At 39.2% G+C, this 21907-nt stretch overlaps 1 protein-coding gene across 4 annotated transcripts in view; it reads left to right on the forward strand.

Moving 5' to 3' along the window:
* LMTK2 (lemur tyrosine kinase 2) overlaps window positions 1–21907 on the forward strand; it is a 44596-nt gene that overhangs the window by 16515 nt on the left and 6174 nt on the right. For 3 of the 4 annotated variants that reach the window (XR_003991158.1, XR_003991157.1, XM_030484344.1), the window contains exons 4-11: window positions 2897–2970; window positions 3485–3603; window positions 4985–5072; window positions 11969–12102; window positions 15294–15378; window positions 15948–16069; window positions 17183–17332; window positions 17595–20514. Coding sequence is in view for 2 of the 4 variants with exons in the window: in XM_030484344.1 (XP_030340204.1) it covers window positions 2897–2970; window positions 3485–3603; window positions 4985–5072; window positions 11969–12102; window positions 15294–15378; window positions 15948–16069; window positions 17183–17332; window positions 17595–20514 (3692 nt within the window). In the remaining 2 variants the exon portion in view is untranslated. The remainder of the gene's footprint in view (window positions 1–2896; window positions 2971–3484; window positions 3604–4984; window positions 5073–11968; window positions 12103–15293; window positions 15379–15947; window positions 16070–17182; window positions 17333–17594; window positions 20515–21907) is intronic. The other variant, XM_030484345.1, reaches the window with a different exon arrangement.

Below are 21907 nucleotides of genomic sequence, written 5' to 3' on the forward strand. Positions count from 1 at the left end.
GTTAAAGCTATGCTTTCTATCACTGAAGTTATTTTGCCAGAAATAAGGCAGTGTACTTGAGTAAGGTACACTGGTAATGATGTAGCTGTACTATTACAGCCTCCTCCATGCTTAGAATCATAGAATCATAGAATCATAGAATCGTAAGGGTTGGAAAGGACCTTAAGATCATCTAGTTCCAACCCCCCTGCCATGGGCAGGGACACCTTGCCCTAAACCATGTGGCTCCAGGCTCTGTCCAACCTGGCCTTGAACACCACCAGGGATGGAGCATCCACAACCTCCCTGGGCAACCCATTCCAGTGCTTCACCACCCTCACTGTAAAGAACTTCTTCCTTATATCCAATCTAAACTTCCTCTGTTTAAGTTTGAACCCATTACCCCTTGTCCTACCACTACAGTCCCTAAGGAAGAGTCCCTCCCCAGCATCCTTGTAGACCCCCTTCAGACACTGGAAGGCTGCTATGAGGTCACCACGCAGCCTTCTCTTCTCCAGGCTGAACAGCCCCAACTTTCTCAGCCTGTCTTCATATGGGAGGTGCTCCAGCCCTCTTATCATCCTCGTGGCCCTCCTCTGGACTCGCTCCAACAGCTCCATGTCCTTTTTATGTTGAGGACACCAGAACTGTACGCAGTACTCCAAGTGAGGTCTCACAAGAGCAGAGTAGAGGGGCAGGATCACCTCCTTCGACCTGCTGGCCACGCTTCTTTTGATGCAGCCCAGGATACAGTTGGCTTTCTGGGCTGCAAGCGCACACTGCCGGCTCATGTTAAGCTTCTCGTCAACCAACACTCCCAAGTCCTTCTCTGCAGGGCTGCTCTGAATCTCTTCTCTGCCCAGCCTGTAGCAGTGCCTGGGGTTGCCCCGACCCAGGTGTAGGACCTTGCACTTGGCTTGGTTAAACTTCATAAGGTTGGCATCGGCCCACCTCACAAGCGTGTCAAGGTCCCTCTGGATGGCATCCCTTCCCTCCAGCGTATCAACCGAACCACACAGCTTGGTGTCATCGGCAAACTTGCTGAGGGCGCACTCAATCCCACTGTCCATGTCACCGACAAAGATGTTGAACAGGACCGGTCCCAACACCGATCCCTGAGGGACACCACTCGTTACAGGTTTCCAACTGGACATCGAGCCATTTACCACAACTCTTTGCGTGCGGCCATCGAGCCAGTTTTTTATCCACCGAGTGGTCCATCTATCAAATTGATGTCTCTCCAATTTAGAGACAAGGATGTCATGTGGGACAGTGTCGAATGCTTTGCACAAGTCCAGGTAGATGACATCAACTGCTCTGCCGCTGTCCATCAGTTCTGTGGCTCCATCATAGAAGGCCACCAAATTGGTCAGGCAGGATTTCCCCTTAGTGAAGCCATGTTGGCTGTCACCAACCACCTCATTGTTTTTCATGTGCCTTAGCATGTTTTCCAGGAGAAACTGTTCCAAGATTTTGCCAGGCACAGAGGTGAGGCTGACTGGTCTGTAGTTCCCCGGGTCTTCCACCTTCCCCTTCTTGAAAATGGGGTTATATTCCCCTTCTTCCAGTCATCGGGAACTTCACCCGACTGCCAGGATTTTTCGAATATGATGGACAGTGGCTTAGCAACTTCATTCGCCAGCTCCTTCAGGACCCGTGGATGGATTTCATCAGGTCCCATGGACTTGTGCACGTTCAGGTTCTTAAGATGGTCTCGAACCTGATCCTCTCCTACAGTGGGCCTAAGGTCTTCGTTCTCACAGTCCCTGCATTTGCTTTCCAAGACTTGGGTTGTGTGGTCAGAGCATTTGCTGGTGAAGACTGAGGCAAAGAAGTCATTAAGAACCTCAGCCTTCTCCAAATCCATGGTAGCCAGTTCTCCTGATAGCTTCTGGAGAGGGCCTAGATTGTCCCTAGCCTGTCTTTTATTTGCTACGTATCTATAGAATCCTTTCCTGTTATCTTTTACATCCCTTGCCAAACTTAATTCTAGCTGGGCCTTAGCTTTCCTAACCTGATCCCTAGCTTCTCGGGCAATGTTCCTGTATTCTTCCCAGGCCGCCTGTCCTTGCACGTTGACAGTGTGTTATACGGCTATAGCTGTTCCAGTAAAATGGTACTGGTGTAAATGTAGTTTATGGGCATAAAAATGTGGGCTAGAATTCTCAGTTAGACAAGCAGTAGTGATAGAAAGTTGTTGTGTTTATCTCTTTATTAATGTTCCTAATTAAATAGCAGAGGGATAAACACTGCTGAATCTCTATTACATAGGGTCCACCAGTGTTACTGTCCATCCTCTGTCAAGATCTGGGTCTTGTTTTCTGTCCTTTCCCTCTCTGGGCTCTTTACATGAAGTATTTTTAGTTGGAAAATGTCCTCCTTCCAGATGGTAGCTATAAGTAGGGCAGTTGGGCTGAAAAATAAAGCAGTCAAACGCTTTCTCTTAAGATGGTAACTCTCTATTTAACTATAAATGTTAAGATGTACAAGCAGTGAGTGTTGTCTTGGTTTTTGTGTTTTTATTTGCATAGGAAACTTTAGGTTATTTGCCTTATCTAACTACAAGGTATGATATACTTTTATTTTGGAATTAGAACTCAGCCTTTTTTGCTTTCTTACTGAATATGTTAAAAAACTTAAAAGTTTACATTTTGTAAGGAGAATCACTGTATTTTTGTAGGGGGTATACTTTAGTATGGTTTAGAAGCTGCAGTTGATAAAAGTTTCACTTGAGTGCTATTGTCACATTACCTTCGTGCTTCATGTATGTCTAACTAGGTTTTGTTCTTTGGTCTGAATGTATTCCTGTAATTGGGAATAAATATTGTAGGAGCTTGCCCTATTTCCTCAGCAGTTGGTAACTTTGGCCATCTGAGTGGTTTGATATGTGTTGTATTTGCTTCACTGTGTGTGACAGATGGATCAAAGTCCCAAGTTGCACGTCAGAGTCTAAACTACATCCAGGAAATTGGAAATGGCTGGTTTGGAAAGGTGAGAAGTTACCTTTTAATATTGTACTGCAGTTTGAGTCTTATTCCTAACTGACGAGGTGACTGTATTTCCTTTATAATGGTACTCTGAAAAAAAGTAATAACATAAAAACTGAAATTGGATGTTTCCTTGTATGCACTTTTTAGCTTTAATCACAGCACTGATCAGTGCTTCTTTAATTTACACATAGTTTCTGACTAGAGTTACTAGGTAGACACTTCACTTCTGTGGATTTGAATTAATACATTCCTGTTATTACCAATACTTTCTAGGAAAAAATCTTAAGTAAATAAGTGGTCTTCACTAGAAAACATGTTTTCTGAAAGTTTGATGTGTAGATCAGTTGTCAAGATTTATTAAGTATGGGTGTTTAATTGGCAAAGCTCTGCATGTATTGACAAAAAAGATCTTCCTTGCAGCATGTTTTTAGCTCTTATTTTTCTTGCAGGGCAACTCCATTTTTTTTTTTTCCCCTCTGGTTAAAGACACAATGGTTATCTTGGTTTTTTTTCAGGTTCTGCTTGGAGAGATCTACACAGGCACTAGTGTAGCAAGGGTAATAGTGAAGGAGTTGAAGGCAAGTGCAGGTCCCAAAGAGCAAGAACAGTTTATAAGAAATGGAGAACCATACTAGTAAGTAATGATTCACAGCTTGGTTAACTTACACACTTCATACTACTGCATGTGACTTAGGGACGTTTCTTTTGATCAGTGTTATTGTCTCTGGTTGCCCTCCCTTGTAACAGAAATGCTTGTCTTTAAAAAGCGGAAGATAGTTAATCCAAAGTTAGCGAAAGTTGAGTTTGCTTAGAAATAAAAATAAGGTCTTAAATGTGTTTGATAGTTACTGCTCATGACTGAAAAACACACTTGGTTTAGTTTATCAGATTTTCTTCTACAGCTGTTTGGAACAAAATCCTGATGCTGCATACTAACCTTATGCCCAGTTTCGTGCCTCTGGGAACTGAGGTTTAACATCTGTGCTTGGCTTCCCTGTTAGCAGCAGGGGAACTGACAATGCTTTGTCTGTTGTCAGATACACATTATTTTCTTCACAGTTCCCTTTTTGAAAAAATTAAATGATAAAAACTACTTTGGCTCAGGAAGTTTGCCAGGAGGCTTGTGCACCAAAACCCCTGACTGAATTACAGTCCAGAAGAAGCCTGCGATTGAGAAATCATTGATCTGACTGGAAATGCCAATAAAGCAGGATTATTTGGTGTTCTTTCTCTTGTATTATGCTTGGAGGATACTCATTCCGGGGGGTTGAATTTTTGTGTACTAGAAAGGAATTTGGTGTATGAGAGGGAGTGTAATTTCTCTTCCTGTGTTTTAGGATAGCAAGAATTCTCTGAAGAGCTAACTGCCACAAGTTAATGGCTTTTGTAGATGATTGGTAGAGAGAGGCCTGTTGTAGTTCACTAGACATACCTCACAGTGTGGTTTACCTTGGCTGAATATGCTACAAGTGAATGGTCATAGAGAGCTTTCTATTCTCAATGCTTTTTAATGTCCTAGTTATATTTGCACTTAGGCTTAAGTTGTTGGTAGTTGTCAGAAGAAAAACATCTCATTCCCTCTGCTGCACTGGCACAAGTGTTTTTGAAGAAATTTAGAAGAAGTAACTGATCTGGCTGGGAACTGACCTGGCTGAAAAAAAAAAGGTTTAGCTTTTAGCCAGATTGGTTCCTTGCTGTAGTTCACAAACCAGTTGCATGTGCTTATTTTTGGTATAAGGGTGGATGGGTGTGACTTTCTTGTGGCAGTGCTGGCTATTGTGGTTTCAAGATCCTCTGAGTTTCAGCTGCTCTCAGTGATACACTGCAGCAATACAAAGGAGATAGAAAGGTGCAAATGGAATCTGTGGCTTTGGATACTCGCACCTGCTGTTTGTGCCACCCTTCCAGTGTTGTGTGTTGAAACTTCTGGTAGGGATTTCAGTGTGTTGTATTATATTGCAAATAATGTGTACTGTGATCTTTCTGGCTTTAACTGCATTTTTTTTTCACTCCAGCATTCTTCAGCATCCAAATGTTCTCCAGTGTATTGGGCAATGTGTGGAAGCCATTCCTTATCTCCTAGTTTTTGAGTTCTGTGACTTGGTAAGTGCACTTATACAAAAGACTGCAGTTTTTTTCCATCAATGTAAATTGTATTTATTTTAATTACTGCCCTTTGCTCATAAAATTATTCTTTTTTTCTTTCTGGGAAGTTTTTTTGAATAACCAGAATTTCAGAAGACTTTTTCTGGTTTAGAGACAGACCACAATTGTAATTCTTTGTTTATATTCTTTTTGGATCATCATTTAAATTCTAGGTGCTGTGCAGTGTTCTGAAGAGGAAAATAGCTGTTCTGTCTTTGATAATGATTTTACTAGTCTCTTTCGGTCTGCCTAGGTCATGTAACAGGGAGCTTGGAGGGGAAAGGAGGTCATAGAAGGAAGCTTTTCATTGCAGTCCAGTATCATGTGCACATGCTCACGTCACATCCTAAGTTCTATTTGCTGTCTGTGCAACCTTAATGTGCTTTTATTACCGTTTCTATGAAAATGTTAATTGAGGAAAATTGAGGAAAGAATTTCCTCTCTTATGCCTCCCTCCAGAGTGCTCAAATCTCACCCATGCTGTGCAGCTTTGGGCTAAAATGCAATGCTAGGCTCACGTCAGAATCAGTAATGTGTGTTCTAATAGCACAGAATTTTCAGTATCATCCTAGTCTCTTCCTGATCCTTTCTGTTACTGCATTCTTCTTTTTCTCTATTTACTTACCCTTCTTTTCGTTCCCTTCCCTTCCCGAGCACTGCCTTATTATGCTTCCTGAACACCAAAAAGTATGGTGGAGGGTGTTCTCACTGCTTTCTGCTCTGCTGTTAGCACCACAAAGACCCTGAAGATGGGAAGGACAGTTGAACAAAAATCCTTGCTCAGTCACTGCATTCCTGGGCATGTGCTGGAATTTTATGTGGATGTTGTAAGAAAGGGGGTGGTATGCATCTAGAGAAACTTTGAACTGTGCCCAGTATACACAGTCTTCAGAGACTAAAATTTGGATATGGTGATGGATCCATCATCTGGAAAGGCTTGAATTGCTTTATTTTAGCATAACACATTATTAAAAACCAAACTCCAGGTGGCTGTCTAAACATTGGCTCAATGGCTGCTTTCAAAGTTTGTGATCTAGATGTCATTTAAAGCAGAATTCCTTGGAAAATGCCAAGACAGAACTTAACTCAGAAGTGCATTTATGTTCCTAAGAAATAAGTCTTTGAGAAGTAAGATAGTTTACATTCATAAAATTCAGCAAGAACCTTTTTTACCAGCTTCTCTACTATAGAATTCTCCTTTAAACTCAGGTGCACAACTGTTGCACCAAAGTTGTTATTGCGTCAGTTGCCTCGAGCAATTTAAATGAGTCAACATGAACGTTTGAGTTTTCTTGAGAAACATCAGTTAATCTGTGACCTTAAATAACCATATTTTTCATTACTGCTCTCTTGCTCAAATTTATTAGCTGTGCTAAATTAATGAGGCAGAAGTGCTGATAAAAATCATTCTCTTCTAAACGGAAGAAATGCTTGAACTTCTTCAGTGACTGATCAAAGTGAAATGCTCCAGTTTTGCTAAGAGTTAAAAAGTAGGTTCCTAAGGTTAACCAGATAATGGTTTTTACAGTTTTTCAATATGTGGAAACAGAATACTACTTACCGTTTTTTAAACCTGCTACTCAAATTGGAGGTTCTTTAAAAGGACTCTTGAAAATGAATTGCATTTTATAGTCTAACACATACACATCCAAATGAGATTTAATTGCTGCCATGGTTTTGAATAGTTATGCCATTTAATCCAACTTTGAAGATGGAGTAACTTTTAAAGATTGCCCTACTTTAAGTATGCAAGAAAAAAATAATATCTTTGTTTGATGCCTGATGATTAATGCCAGAAGTTGTCATGATCCCGCAGAGTAATCTGGAAAGGATTTTACTTAAGGGGATAAAATAGATTTTCACTTTAACTGCAGGCGGTAAGCTTGACAGCCAAAGTGGTAGTTTTATAAATTTGAATGTAGTTAGGTAATTTCTTTGGAATGGAAAATAAATGTCTGTGCTAATTTCTATTCCAAGTGAACTAAAACTTGTTTTTAGGAAATTATATATTATAGTGAGTTAAACATGACTTTCATTCTGAAAGTCTGGCTCACTTAGACTTCTTACTTGGTGGAACTGACTATCTCCTAGACATCATAGGATTTTATTCACTGTGCACACAAATATACAGCGGCTAGGCAGACAAAACTGTGTTCATTTGAAGAGTTTTATGCAGAGATTGAGACAGTGCAGTAAGTTAGCTCAGTATTGCTCTATGTCACTAATCCTTGTTGTAGTCCCAGGGCCTAGTGTGGGAGGTAGCACTATTGGAGTGAGGGGAGAGGAGAGACATGAAGAAGGGAAAAAATGTGAGGGAAGCTGGAGAGCACCGTTTGGAATAGAAGCTATGACTAGATAGCTTTTTTTAGTAGAGAGGTTTTTAGTGGAGTGTCAGTGTACTGATATTCTAGAAGCTGCTTTTTATCACTGTGGCTGGGGTGGTGGTTACTTGGGTTTTTCAGGCTGTAAGTGATCTTGAAAGCCGGGAGCTGCTTTTGTACTTTAGTTTTTCTGAAATGGGGCAAATCAGAGGGTATGGAGGTGCTTCCAAAACACGCAAGAATCTAAGAAACACGGTCTCCTGTTTTGTTAGCAGTAGGATAGTGCTGTGATAAAGCTCTTTACCTTGTGTTACTAGTGTTGTGTATACAACAAAGAATAAACTTGTTTTAATCCCTTGTACTCATGTGATTAAGAAAAAGGTGGCAAATATGTCAACTGTATTGGATAGGAAATTTAAATGTCTTCAGATGACAAGTTCTTCAGAGGTTCTTGGCAATGCAGACCTCATTTTGCAAGCTTGGCGTATTGAGTAATGAAAAATGTGGCTGTTTTACTGACCAGCACAGTCTAGGGGGCACAGTGGTCATTTTCTTCACACTCTTTCAAATTTATAGCCTATCACTGCATCTCTCCCTCTTGCAACTGCTCTTACTAGGATTGGTAGCTTTTTTAGGGCCACTTGACCTTGTCTTGGCTGCTCAGGCAACCCTGTTGGATTATCAGTTCCCAGGTTCCTTGGCACTGAAAGATCTTGATCAGAGGCACTGGAAACTGTAATGCAGAGATACTAGAGCTAACTGCCACGGTAGCAATGCTGAATGTCATGCAGGCTAGCTTACTTGTTTTCATGGCCCTATAAACTACTTGGGCATTTCTGTTACTTGAGATTGTTTGGTTGCATATACAGCAACTGTATTTCCTAACATTTAGCTGATTTTGTAATGTAATCTGAGTTGATCCATGTTCCTTGCTTAGCAGAGCTTGGCAAGAAGCAAGAGAGGTAGGTTGCAGAGAAGTGATTTAAGCTAATTTTCCTTTGCTGGTGTTAAAATTGTTTAAAAAATTGTAAATATAAAAAGAAATGCTCAGTAAGTTCTTACACATCCCCCTTCCCCATATTAGTTTGCTCAATATGTTGGTGCAGTCTTCTATGAATAGTTAACTGTTCACTGTTAAACACTGCGGAATGATGCCATGTTAAAAATAGTGGTAGCTGGCTTATTAACTTTAATTTATTACTCAGCCCTATGTGGCCAGCATTTTGTCAGCACAGCAAATCCTCAAGTGGATTGACATAATTTATGAGGAAAGGAAAGCTATTCAGATGTGGAAGTAGCATGTATTTTGTGAGGCTGATTTGCCTATCAAATTCTTACAGAAATTCTTCAGGTCTTGCAATTCCCTGAGCAGATGACATCAGCGGGATGCAGTATTTGCTTGGAATGCCCTGTAGCTTACTTTAGGGGTGTTAGTGGAAGGTGCCTGCTCGAACTGGTTGGTTATTTCTTTTGTGTGGCCTTTTTCAAATTACTGCCACTTGAAAACATTATCTTCAAATCAAAAAAAGAATATTTGCAATGAAAACTTCATAACCACAGAGTTCAGCAACTCTGTTTAATAATCAGTCAATATTGATATGAGGCAAACAGTAGATGTATCAGTGGTGTGTGGTTTGGAAAAAAAGGGGCAGGGGTGTTTGACAATTCATGACAACTTAAGAAATAATCTCTGTGCTCTCAGAACTGTTTAATATTTCTTAAACATAGAGATGCTTAAACAGCTGTGTGATGGTCCAGGTGCTCTATACCATGAACCATTTTCAGGCAGTTTAACGGCAGTGACTGCAGGTACTTACACTGTGAGGCTGTGTTGGAGGGGAGAGGCAGGTTGGTGTTTTAGTTATCGAAGAACTTCCAAAAGGGGCAATTATGTGGTATTGTGTGACTTGGCAGGTAGCTTTCCAACTTGGTAGCAAGTATTCAGTAGACGTGGTAACCTCTTTACACTTCTAAAACCCTATCATCAGTACCTACTGGTTTACAGAGTCATGTCAACTATTTGTTTGGGTGTTCATACGAACCAAATGAGGAATTTGCACAAACAAAACTGCAGAGGAGTGCTGTATGTAAATATGCCTCCGGCTAGTGGCTGTTACTGAGAAAAAGCATGTTAAGACTTATAGAGATGACTGAGCTGATCCTGAATTGAACAGAGTAGGATGGGAGGAAAGGCAAATTTTAGTTCTTTGTGGAGTCCTGGGAGAGGAGGGAAGAGGCGGAATGACAGAGAAAGTTGGAGAGAAAGAGGAGCCTTCCTCAGGCATGATTACTGAGATTTTGATATGTAGGTGTTGGCGCACTGTCTACCAAGATCCCCAGGTCCCTTCTTGCAGAGCTGCTGCCCAGCTGGTCAGTCCTGTTGCAAGGGGTTTTTCCTTCCCAGGTGCAAGACTTTGCATTTGTCCTTCCAGAGTTCCTTAAGGTTCCTGTTGCACCCTTCTTCCAGCCTGTCCAGGTCTCTCTGGCTGGCAGTCCAGCCCTTGAGTGTATTCATGGGTCCCCCCCCGCAGTTTGGTATAAGCAGTGTCCTTCTAAAGCAATACCACAAAAAAACTGTTTTGTATTTTTAACCTTGATTGTAGCCTTAGTTAGAATAGAATGGAAAAAATAAAACCACTATGTTTCAAGGTGCTGGATTTAATAAAAGTTGTATTTCCTGCAAAAACGCGTGCCTACATGAATTATTTAGTAAATAAGGGATGCCACACAGCCCTGCTGTTGCTAACGTGGTTAAAAATTAAAAAGCAATTCGTTGGTGCATTTCAGGCATCATAGGAACTTAATCCAACTGGGACAAACCCCAAGTAACCAGTTGCTGTATTAATGAATGACAATTCTGGCGAGTTTGGTTTTCTTCAGGAGCTTGCTGCCACCTACAGTCAGTGAAGCTGCGTGGTTTGTGCTTGCTTGGGTTCCTTCGGCTCTGCGGTTGGGAACCTCTATGTTATGGACACTGTTTTGTAGTTCTTTGGAACTCTGCTCTAGTAAATCTGTTCTGGCAAGGTAGAAAGGGCTCAGTGTGTTTATACATAATGTTTATACATATATACATGAGCTGGTAACACATTCAAGCTGTAATTGTAGGTCAGAAGAATCTTTCAGGAAACATTTTTAAAAGTGTAATTCTGCAGGATGCAGATAGATAAATGTTACCTAATTAGTAGCTAAAAACAGGATAAAGAGAATGTGATGAAGGCTCCTACAACATTAAAGTATTAGAAGTTATGCATGCTCTCTCACAAGGTCGTATAGCTTCTTGGAGTATAAGTGGGTATGTATAAAACAGATGAAGGTAGAATAGCTGCTTGAGTGTGCTGTAGAATTGTTGATGTCTTAGAAAAATAAAACGAAGTTGTTTTACATAGGAGTAGTGTCTTTGAAGTAGAATGTCTGTTCCATTGCTTCTTATACAACCCAGGTTTGTGACTGTCCAGCCAGTCACCTCAGCTATCGCTGCCCTCTTAGATTTTAATGCACCACACAGACATCTACTGCTTGAACTACTAGAATTGTAAATTGTCATTCCCAATTAACCATGTTAAGGAAGAATTAAGTGCTTCAGTTCTAGCTCCATAATGTATGTGAGTACCAGAGAAGCAGGAAGTTTAGTGATCTTCAGTCTTTTTAGCGAAAGTGCAAAGACTGCCGCCTTGTCTGGTCAGTCTCAAGGCTCTCCTTCAGTCTCCTTCCTGGCCTAAGATTTAGGCAGACAATGGACATGGGCAGTTAGAGCCCAGAACATTACACTGGTGCAGCAAATTGTGATGTAATATGTTGTGCAGTCTCAATGCAAAAATGTCCTTGGAAATAATTTGCTAAACTTACAGAAAGTCTGTATTTTAAATAAAAAATATGGGAGTGCTGGGTTAGAAGTCCAACTGCGAAAGTCGGAGCAATAATGGCATGAGAAACTTATCTTCCCTTGCTTGGATTCACTTACTGTAGTCTTCCTGAATGTTAGACAATTCTCACTTATTTTCTGTTTCAAAGCTGTTCATTTTCTGTGGCCTTATTAATAGTGTGTCTCTTGTTCAGCTTTGCCTAGGTTCAGTAAAACTGCTGCCATCCTCTGAGTGCTTTGACTGGAGCGGGGTATATTGCCATGCTTTTTACATCTAAAGCCCTGGTGAGCTGGCAATATCTGAAACCCTTTTCTCTGGTCTCTCCCTTCCACCCCCAATCAGCTTTGCTGAAAACTCATCTCATTTAAAAGCAGAAGCTCATTAAACTGTTTTTAATGGAAAATGTTATTGTATGACAGGTTTTTATGTGGCAGGCTGATCTAGGATGTTAGTGACTAAATGATTTGATTAAAAACCCTTAAAAGGACAGTACCACATGCCTTAGATGACTTCTGTAAGAGTCCTTATGGAGACTGGAAACTTGAAGAGATTTTCTTATTAAGCACAAATGTGGTTAATAAATAATGTGGTTAGTTATTTCTTTATTAAGTATTTTTCAGATTGAGCTAACATACAAGGCTGATCAGTATTTTCAACTTCTTTTTTACAGGGTGACCTAAAAACTTACATCTGCAATGAGGAGGAACGCATTAAAGGGGACTCACAAATAATGCTGCTGCAGAGAATGGCGTGTGAGATTGCTGCTGGACTTGCTGTGATGCATAAACATAACTTTGTGCATAGGTATGTTTTCCAGATAAATTGCTTTTAGTTATGATGCACTCGAAAATTCATGTAGATATTTTCCTTAAAATCCATGTTTGTTGAAGACTGTGTTTTAACAAACTTCCATCTAACTTGCATATCATAAGTCATGAAGGTGTGATGTTTACGAAGATGCTAATTTGACTGCACTGGTGTGGTGTTACAGATCCCACCTGGCTGAAAGCTGATCACCTCCTTTCTAGGTTTGCAGCCTGTGGAACACAACCTGCTGCGAAGCTAATCCAGAAGATGTAGTTGTTTAATTCTTGGCCAAGTTGTTTGGTTTATTGTGGAGGAAAAAGGTGTTATAATTTTATTAGAATGAATTTTACCTGCTGTGTATTTTTAATAGATTATAACAATTGAGAACTCTGTTTGGTAAGCTGTTACTTCTGTTACTAAAAAGAGAAAAAAGAAACCCAACCAAATGCTGCCTTTTCTAATGCAGTAATGTGAGAAGCTGAATTTAGATGGAAAATCTGGCTGAAGCAGGTGCTCTCTCACTGAATTATTGTTCATATAACCTTTTAAATCTTCAGTAATGGCGGTAGCCACATTTAGAAGAAATCATATGAGAACAATTTTGTTTTAATCAGGGGGAAAAAGTGCTAAATTAAAGTTAATGCAGTCAGTACTGGAAGGATGGCAGGAGTTGTAAAGGGCTGGGAAAAATGTATTCATGGAACTGCTCTGAAATATGCCAGGTTTTTTCTAAGGGGGGGTGTGCTTTAAGTGAAAGGATGTTAAGGAGTTGGAAGGCATCAACCTTAGACTTGTAATGACTAAAATATTAAAGAGTACTTGCTCCCCAAACATAGCTTACCTGATGAACCTTAGGGTATCACGAGGTGGTTTACTTTGGTTTTATGTTGGGTCAGTCTGTTCTTTGCTCTAGAAGCAGCACTTACATCACCTCTTTCAGCAAGTTAGGAACTTGTGCTAGAGCTTATCAATGCACATCTTGCTGCTTAGAGAAAGCAGAGACCTTGTGTTCAGGGAGGACTATCAAGTCTTAAAAGGTTCAGATGTAAAACAGCAAAACCCTGAGAAAACCCCAAAGCCTGAACTCTGCTGGGGGCAGAGCTATTCTTTTAACCTGTTTAACAATTTCAGATGACTTGAAGGTAGTACCAGTTGTACCTGTCAAACTGAGCAGTCCCTGTCTGTTGCATTGCAGCAGCATGGCTCTGTAGGTGTTAAATTTAACAGTATGCTTTCAGGGAAATGCCATTAAACTTGATAAATAATTATTATGTGGATCTGCAAGATTCCCACTATAAATGTTTACGTCTAGCAACAGTATCCTAATGCTGTCAGAGTAAGTGGTAAAGCTCCAGCATCAGTGATTTTGTTGTTAGTGGTAAATGCAAGCAGCCAATTTTTTTATTCTCTCTTCTAGGATATTTATTTCAATAGTGTAAAATAAGTTGGGAAGCTTTGAGGCATACTTTAGGGTTACAGATGTGTTTCTGACCTGTGTAGTTCAGTGACTCTGGAAAGGAAAGCATTTTCTTTCTTTGAAGAAGGTAAACTGTGGTTTTCAGACCATTGTACTTCAGAGTCTGGGTTTTCTTAAGCCATATAGAAGCAATGGTAGAGTTCTTCCAGTGCATTTGGCTGGTAGCAATGGCTTCCAGCAATTGGCTGGTACCCTTTGGTGAAGCAGGGGAGCAAAATATTTGAGCAATTAGTGTGCTGAGCTCTCTGCTGTCACAGCTACAGTTCTGTAGTAAACGTGTGGCTTCATTAAACTGGCATGAATTTCCAAGTTTCCCTGATGGGTTTTCTGAAACAGCTTCTTGGTGCTATTACAGCAGCACTGCTGGCTCTAAGTACTTGTGGTAAGGTGTATAGTGGAAACTGAAACAGCTTCTGTGTGTATTCAAGAGCTTTTGATCTGGTTATTAAGGGACTTTTGTGAAATACATCTTCTGATGCTCTTTTCCAAAGACTATCTGTAGTTCTAGTTTATGTGTAAGCTAAAACTTTTTGTTTACACATGGTTTTGTATGGTTTTGTTACTTAGAGGAACTTAACTGTAGGTGTAATATATTACTAGTTGCTCAGTATCATATTGCAAATTGTTAAGTATTTATACCTGATCTGAATTGTTAATACATTTTGCTTATGGCAATTAAAATGCAAGATATGCAGTGATAGGTGTTAGGGAAAGAGGGACCTACATCTCTTCAGCACATGAACAGCCTTAGTAACCTACATCATAGGATTATTAGTAGAATGAAATAATTGCATCTAAATTCTGTGTGTAGTTTGAATGTTTAAGAGTATACTTGTCTGCTCTAGAGAAGTGACTACATTTTGAACTTGTTTATAAAGGACAGCATAACAGTCTAGGGTTTCCTGCATGAAATCTTCAAATGCGATTGCCTTGTCACTGTATTTAGTTTTCTTTGCATTCAAGAACACAGATACTGCTCAATTGTGTAGATCTAAATTGATTCTCTTTTGAAAATGTGGGAGGGTCTAAGGGCAGTCATTCTTGTGGCCACAAAATAAATCTTGTCCAGTAAGTTTAGTGTAAGGAGAGACCCTATCAGTGTTTGGTTTTTCTGAAAGTAAGTAGTGTTTATATAGAACTGTGGTACAAGCTGTTGGCTTGTATAGGTTGTAAAACTTAATGAAAATGTAAGGAGCAGGAGAATTATCTCAGTTTGGATCAAAATGGTACTTTTGAAATTACTCTCCCCAGTTACTGTGCCTGGGTTTGCATTATAAGTTGGTCTTTTGGAGTACGTGGACTGGTTTCATTCCGTCCAAAGGGAATCAGAAAGGTGGCTGCAGGAGAACACCGTTTTTGCACCTAGCTTGCTTCAGCCTTTAGCAGGGTTTAGGTCAGTGGGATCTGACTACATGTCACATGAATGAAATGTTGAAGTATATGTAGTGTGGATGTTGAATCCTTAGCACTGTTGTTTCATATTACTGACCTGCGCCTGTCATGGTCTGCTCCTTGCTACTGTAACCTACAGCTGTGCATATGTGCAACTTCTCAGTGATTTTTTTTTTAAATAGAATTTTGTTGCCTTTTCATTTTCTTTAAGCTGTGGCCTGACAGTTCTAAGAATTGTCTCTTCTGTTAACTCACTTGTCTTGATTTGCATTGAAAACCACTTGGTTTGGTCTCATTATTTATCTGTTTGCTTTTTCAGTGACTTGGCCTTACGGAATTGCTTTCTTACATCCGATTTAAATGTCAAAGTAGGAGATTATGGTATAGGATTCAGTAGGTATAAGGTAAGTTAATCTAGTCATGTACCACTTTTTTAAAAGGATTTGAGGCCTAAGGTTATAAGAAGCATGCTTAACAGTTAGAAACTGATACTAGATTGTCCTTTATTTGAATAAAGAACTTTCAAAGTAAAACTGGCAATAACTGTAGCAAGTTCATGTGACAGAATAGATGATCTTTATAGAGGTGAGTGGAGTTTGCGCTTATAGAAGGAAACTTCTGGTTAAATCTGTTTTGGTTTGGTTTGGGGTTTTTTTAGGTCCTATTTACAGTAGTCCTAAAATATGCACAAATTCCTTCTGATGTTTTAAGAAATAATAAATGTTGTAATGAAAATGTTCAAAGTATTTAAATATTTCAAGAAAGTTGGCATTCAGTTTTTCTACTGTGCCGTGGGCCGTGAATGCCTTTTCTCTACAGCGTTATTCTCTGCTACTTGGGGAAAATGGGATTAATTATTTTGCATAGGGATCACATAAAAACATATTAAAGAAAGGACTGTCAACTTCTGGAATTTGATCCAGTGTCTGTTCAGTCTTTTTTTTTTTTTTTTTTTCTCTTCCCAATAATTTAGGAAGATTATATTGAGACAGATGAGAAGAAACTTATTCCTCTCCGATGGACTGCACCAGAGTTAGTAACAAGTTTTCAAGACAGACTGTTATCAGCAGAGCAAAATAAATACAGTAACATATGGTATGTAGTAGGCTTTAAAATAATTTCAGTGAGAGATTTGTGAGCATATCCTCAAATGTTACACGAAGTAGTAAATAATATTTATAGTTAAATTCATTATTGGCCTGATGCATTGCTTTATTTCTTCAGGCATACGGTAGGTTAATCTCTACAAACCTGAAACTATATCTTGTGTTGGAAAGATGCTTAGAAATCTGTTGAAAGAACAGTTAGGTTAAGAAGAAATGTTTAGCAGAAGAACAAGCATTTATACTAAGAAAAATAATTACATTTGCCAAATGCCTTTAGATGTTTATAAAGGAAGGAAATGATAAATTATTTTTCCAGTAATATAATAGTTGTGGATGACATAAAAAGTTCAACCCTTCAGGCAGGCTTCCACAGATCATACTATTCATCAAAACTACAAGCAGCCAGGGTGTTAAGGTTTCTAACTTGAATTTTGGTGCCTCTTACACAGAGCTGCTTTGAACAGGTTTGGACTAGATGGCTTTGAGAGCGCCCTTCCAATTTAAATTATTCTATAGTAATACCTGCAGAGTCAGTTGCTTTGCATTTTGAGCAAGGAAAGATTGCCCCAAGATCAGCATCAACTCTAATCACTGAAAAGTGGTTGGCGTTGCATACAGTATGTAGACAGCAATGAGAAAAGAGGTGGCTTCTGATGACTGCAGCTTAAAAATAGGTAATTTGATGAAAACAGAAACAAAGATTAGTTTTCTAGCATTTTCACCCATAACTACTGCATTTTCTGATGAAAGCTTTTCCTAGTGGGACTAACCATAAGGTTTTCTCATCTTGCTTCTCTAAATAGGCATTTTCTTTTTATTTAACATTTGGGGGTTTCTTCCATAGTTGAATCATTTGAGGCCTCTAAATTGTCTTCACTGGTGTTGCCTTTGTTGTCATTGCCTTCAGGCAACTTCATTCTTGAGCTTCTGGCATGCTGTCAAATAAAATGAGTTAGCAGGTTCTGAAGTTGTTACAGAGGCAAGGGGAGAGTGTATTTGTTTCTTCTTGCCAGTTATGCTTTGCATAATAATCCTTATTTTCTTAGAAAAGCAACTTTAAAACGGTTCTTGGAATGCACAGTCATTTGCTGCTCTCTTTCAGGTCCCTGGGGGTAACGTTATGGGAGCTGTTTGAGAATGCTGCTCAGCCTTACTCAGACTTTTCTGACAGGGAAGTCCTAACCCATGTCATAAGGGAGAAGCAGGTTAAACTCTTCAAGCCACACCTGGAGCAGCCATACTCTGATAGATGGTAAACTTCAAGTGTTTTTATTTATTCTTAAAGCTGCTGAAAAAGTTTCTGGCATTACTCAGTTCTCTTAATATGTTGAAATTGCTACATGGAATCATGTTCCTGGCAAGGAGACCCTGAATAAAGGGAGTAAAAGGAGTTTCTATAGATGGAGATTCCTGCCAGTGATATTAATTTTTACTCTTTAGCTTGTTACATACCTGAATTTTATATATTCCTTTTCAGTGTGAAACCTATTGAGACATGTTTCTTATTTGTATAGGTATGAAGTTCTGCAGTTCTGTTGGCTACCTCCAGAAAAGAGACCAACAGCGGAAGAAGTGCACAGACTTTTAACTTACCTTCGCATGCAAAGCCAAAGGGACTCAGAGATTGATTTTGAACAGCAGTGGAATGCTCTTAAACCAAACACCTCAAATAGAGAAACAAGTAATTCTGCGTTTCCAATCTTGGATCACTTCGCTGGAGATAGACTTGGCCATGAGATGGAGGAAGTTCTTACCGTAACTGAAACAAGCCAGGGTCTCAGCTTTGAATATATATGGGAGGCAGCTAAGCATGATCATTTTGATGAATGTGGTCATGTGAATCCTGATGAAGCAATGACATACGCAAGTGTTTTCTTTCCAGTGGAGGTTTTTGAGAGGTCACTTTCAGAGCAAGGGTCAGGAGCACAGAATGCAAGTGGCCAGGAAGCATCACTTGCTGTCCCTGGGGTGTTACCTGTGTTTGATGCACATAAGCTTTCTGTTGGAAATGACTACTATATCCAATTAGAGGAAAAAGGAAGTGGCTGCAGCATGAATTTTGATAACCAGTCACTTGTGCTAACTACAGAAGTTGATCATCAAGAAGCTGTACAAGAAAAAAGTTCTCATTTCACAGTTCTCAGGGATCTTGATGTTGAAGAATCTAGTACAGATGGGGACTTCTTCCACTACAATACAGATCCTAAAGAGGAGTTTTTGGCTGCTACTGGTAGTCCAGAAAGCCCTTTCCAGAATATATTTAATGACATTGACAGATCAGAAGAACTGGCAAACAGAAAAATACTTGGTTTTGCTGAAACAAATGATATTCCTAAAGACTTCAAACCAGTTGTTTTAAACTCAAACACAGATGCTAGGAAGGCAGTAGGCCTTTCTGAAAAGGACTATTCTGGTCATGCTTCTGAAAATGAAACAGTTTCCTTATGTGAAAATATCTCTAACCAGTCTGACTTGTCAACTTTAGAAGAACTTTCTGATAACTTCTTATTTCTTCAAGAGAAAAACTTATTATCAGGGTTATTGTCTAAGAAAACCAGTGGTGATTTTGGGCAAAAACCAGATTATGTTCTAAAAAGTGTGTTAGAAACCTCAAATAGAAACTCTGTAGACCCTGAGCCTGTGCTGGCTGAAAATGCACAGGTCTTGTCTTTAATACATGAAAGTCTTAAAACAGTGAAAGATGAAAATTATAACCCAGTGACAATGAATAAAGATCCAAATTCTCAGTCTCAGACTACTGTAGAGGTGCAGGCATCCTCTAGTCCATCTGTAGCATGTAAGTCATGTGATAAATGTGTAAATCCTTCATATTTGAAGGATGAGGGAAAACTTTTAAATGTGGAAGTCAATGAAGTCATGTCATGTAACACTGATATTCTCTGTCAAGAAGAGCTATCTAGTAATGCCAAAAATAATAATGTTGGAAACAATCCATATTATGGTGTTGCTGTTGAAACAGCTGAGTGTGATGCACAAATAAACCAGGGAATGCTTTCCAACTATGATGAAATAGTTTTTAATAGAGAAAAATGTAGCGATCAGGAAGATGTGAAAAGAAACTTGAAAGGTACATCTCCCATATTAAAAAGAGATGAATGTTTAGTGGAGGAAAGACAAGAAACATCAGAGCATTTTGAGAACTGTAAGAATGTTCCAGAAGATGTGACCCCAGTTTCTGTTGCTACTTCAGATTGCACAAGTCAGGATAGTCTTCTGGAAGACAACTCATCTCCTATACAAACTGTAGAACAAGTCTTAGAGACACCTGATTCTTTGGATTCTTTAGATGTAAATGAGGTTTTAGAATCTTTACAGGCTCAAAGCCCTCAGAAACTCTTGCCACCTGATAAACCTGCTGACAGTGGCTATGAAACAGAGAACCTGGAATCTCCAGAATGGACTTCCCATATTGCTGTTGAGGATGCTTCTAGTGTAGATACTGCTCTCTGCGTTGTCAGCGAGAGCAGTGTCAGTGCTTTACCTTCTAATCCAGTCATAATTGTTTCAGAAGCAGCAGCTGGTTTAGATGCAGTGAACAGCAATCTTGAAACAACCCCAAAGGTTTTTCTGGGGGGAAATCAGAACTCTTACAGAGACTCTGCCTATTTCTCTGATAATGATTCTGAGCCAGATAAGAAAACAGAAGAGACTCTCAATCTGTCAGGAGAGACTATGAGTGTTGTTTCTTCCAATAGAGGAGAGAATAATACTGAAGAGGATTACAGTTTTGAAGAGAGACAGCAGAAGTGTGATGTAAGGAATTACCAGGATACCAATAATCAAAATGCAGAACTAGAACTAAATCACAACTTAGAGATCCAAGAGATGGATGTAAGGATGCAGGGGTGTCCTGATGAGTGGGCTGAGACAACTCTGAATTCCCTGGAGGTATCAATGGACAGTAACCTAAGGGATGAAATAAAACTATCTGAGACTTCCCATAAAACTGTCTCTTGTGTTGGCACTAATACTTCAGAACTTCTTTCACACAGAGACTTAAAGCCTGTGCATAACATACACAGTCCTTTAGATCTGAGTAACAGTGAGAAGTCCTTCTATCACATTGAAGGGCAAAAACTCAAAGAGCCAGATATTGAAGGAAAATACCTTGGAAAACTCGATGTTTCCGGAATGCTTGATTTAGAAGATGGTGATGATGCGGATGAGGAAGATGAGAACAGTGATTCTGAGGATGACATGAGGACTTTTCATATGCATAGTCTGAGTTCTGACAGTGAAGATGAAACTGTTCATCAAGTACCTGAGATAATCACTGACAAGGATGATGGAAAACATCTGAGAAGCTTGTTGAAACTTCCAGCACCTCTTGATGAGGGGCAACATGAACCTTGGAAAAATGAGAAAAAGGCTGTAACATTCTTTGATGATGTGACAGTCTATTTGTTTGATCAGGTATGCTTTTTTTAATTACAAAGTAAAGTGTTTGTTGGTTTGAGTTTTTTTAAACAACATTTGGTAGAACTACGTGATATATTTTTTTTGCTAGGTATAGAGTAGCAGGGCTCTTCAGAAATGAAGGAGGGGTTTGCTTTGGGCAGGGTTGGTTGTCAAATCTGGAATTCCCATTGCTTTTGGATCCTTGACTGTATGTGCTGAGTGAAACGTGATGTCTTTCTGATGTTTATAAGCTGTATTTAATTCGAATGTGTGAGAGAGCATCATTATGGACCAGATTTGATTTGATTATTTTACCAGAATGTTGTAACTTTATGGAAGCAATTCATCAGTTTAATGAGTTTGAGGACTTTGAATTTAAGTTCAAATGCCTTTATAAAAGAAAGGAAGAAAGGGGGAGGGGGGGAGAACCCAACCAAATAAAACACTTAAACCCCAAACTGCAACCTAACTTTCACTCTTGTGTTAGTTAGCATTAAGGTAAATTTACCTTAAACCATAATCAAAGATGAGAACAGTATTTAAATGATAATGCTAATTTTTATTAGTCCAGTGTGATTCAAGTTGAGTGAAATACTGATCTGCTTATAAAATTCAAGGTTACCTTTGTTTCCCTATCTGCTTTATCAATTTTTAACTTCTGTAACTTGATACAGAGGGGGTTTTGGTTTTTCATTATGGCAACTAAACTTGTACAGTGAGTTTAAAAGAACAGTCACATGGTCAAGCTTTGGAAATGTTACTTATGATGACGCACATAAATGAGTTAACTGTATTTTGGAATAGAAAACGTAGGTGATATAGTTGTGTTTAGGCAGTCTATGTAGAATAGTAATCCTTTTGTCAGCAGGGAAGAGAAAATCAGCTGTGTTTAATCTGCTCTTAGTTGTTGAACTCTACTTATTTTTACAGTAACTAATATAAGATGTTGGCTGCTTCACATACCAGTTGTACAAAGTTTGTCTCTTTATCCTGAAGCATGATTAAGGGTTAAAAAAAATAAAATAAAAATGTTGTGATTTGGGATAAGGCTTTGTTAAAGAATTAAAGAATTAAACACCTACCTGGGTCAGGCTGATAAGGAAACTGTTTTCAATTGGAAGATGTTTGAGCTTTGCTCCTAGAAATACAAAACTTTTACGTATCACAAATAAGATTTAAATAATTAGTTCCTGAGTGCATTTCAGTGTAGATTTAATACAAGTTTCTTTAGAACTAGAATTACCTGCATATGCTTAATCTGTAACTCAAAGTTTTGTTGTGTGGTAATAACTTAAGAGTTTACAGGCCATTTAATTCCACAGTAGATTTAATGGTGGCAGTGGGGAGTGTATTTCTGGAATGATTGCATCTGTGAGCATGGATACATTGTGTGTACAAGAGGGTTAAA

This window comes from Strigops habroptila, chromosome 4, assembly GCF_004027225.2.
Source record: "Strigops habroptila isolate Jane chromosome 4, bStrHab1.2.pri, whole genome shotgun sequence".
NCBI classification, from domain to species: domain Eukaryota; kingdom Metazoa; phylum Chordata; class Aves; order Psittaciformes; family Psittacidae; genus Strigops; species Strigops habroptila.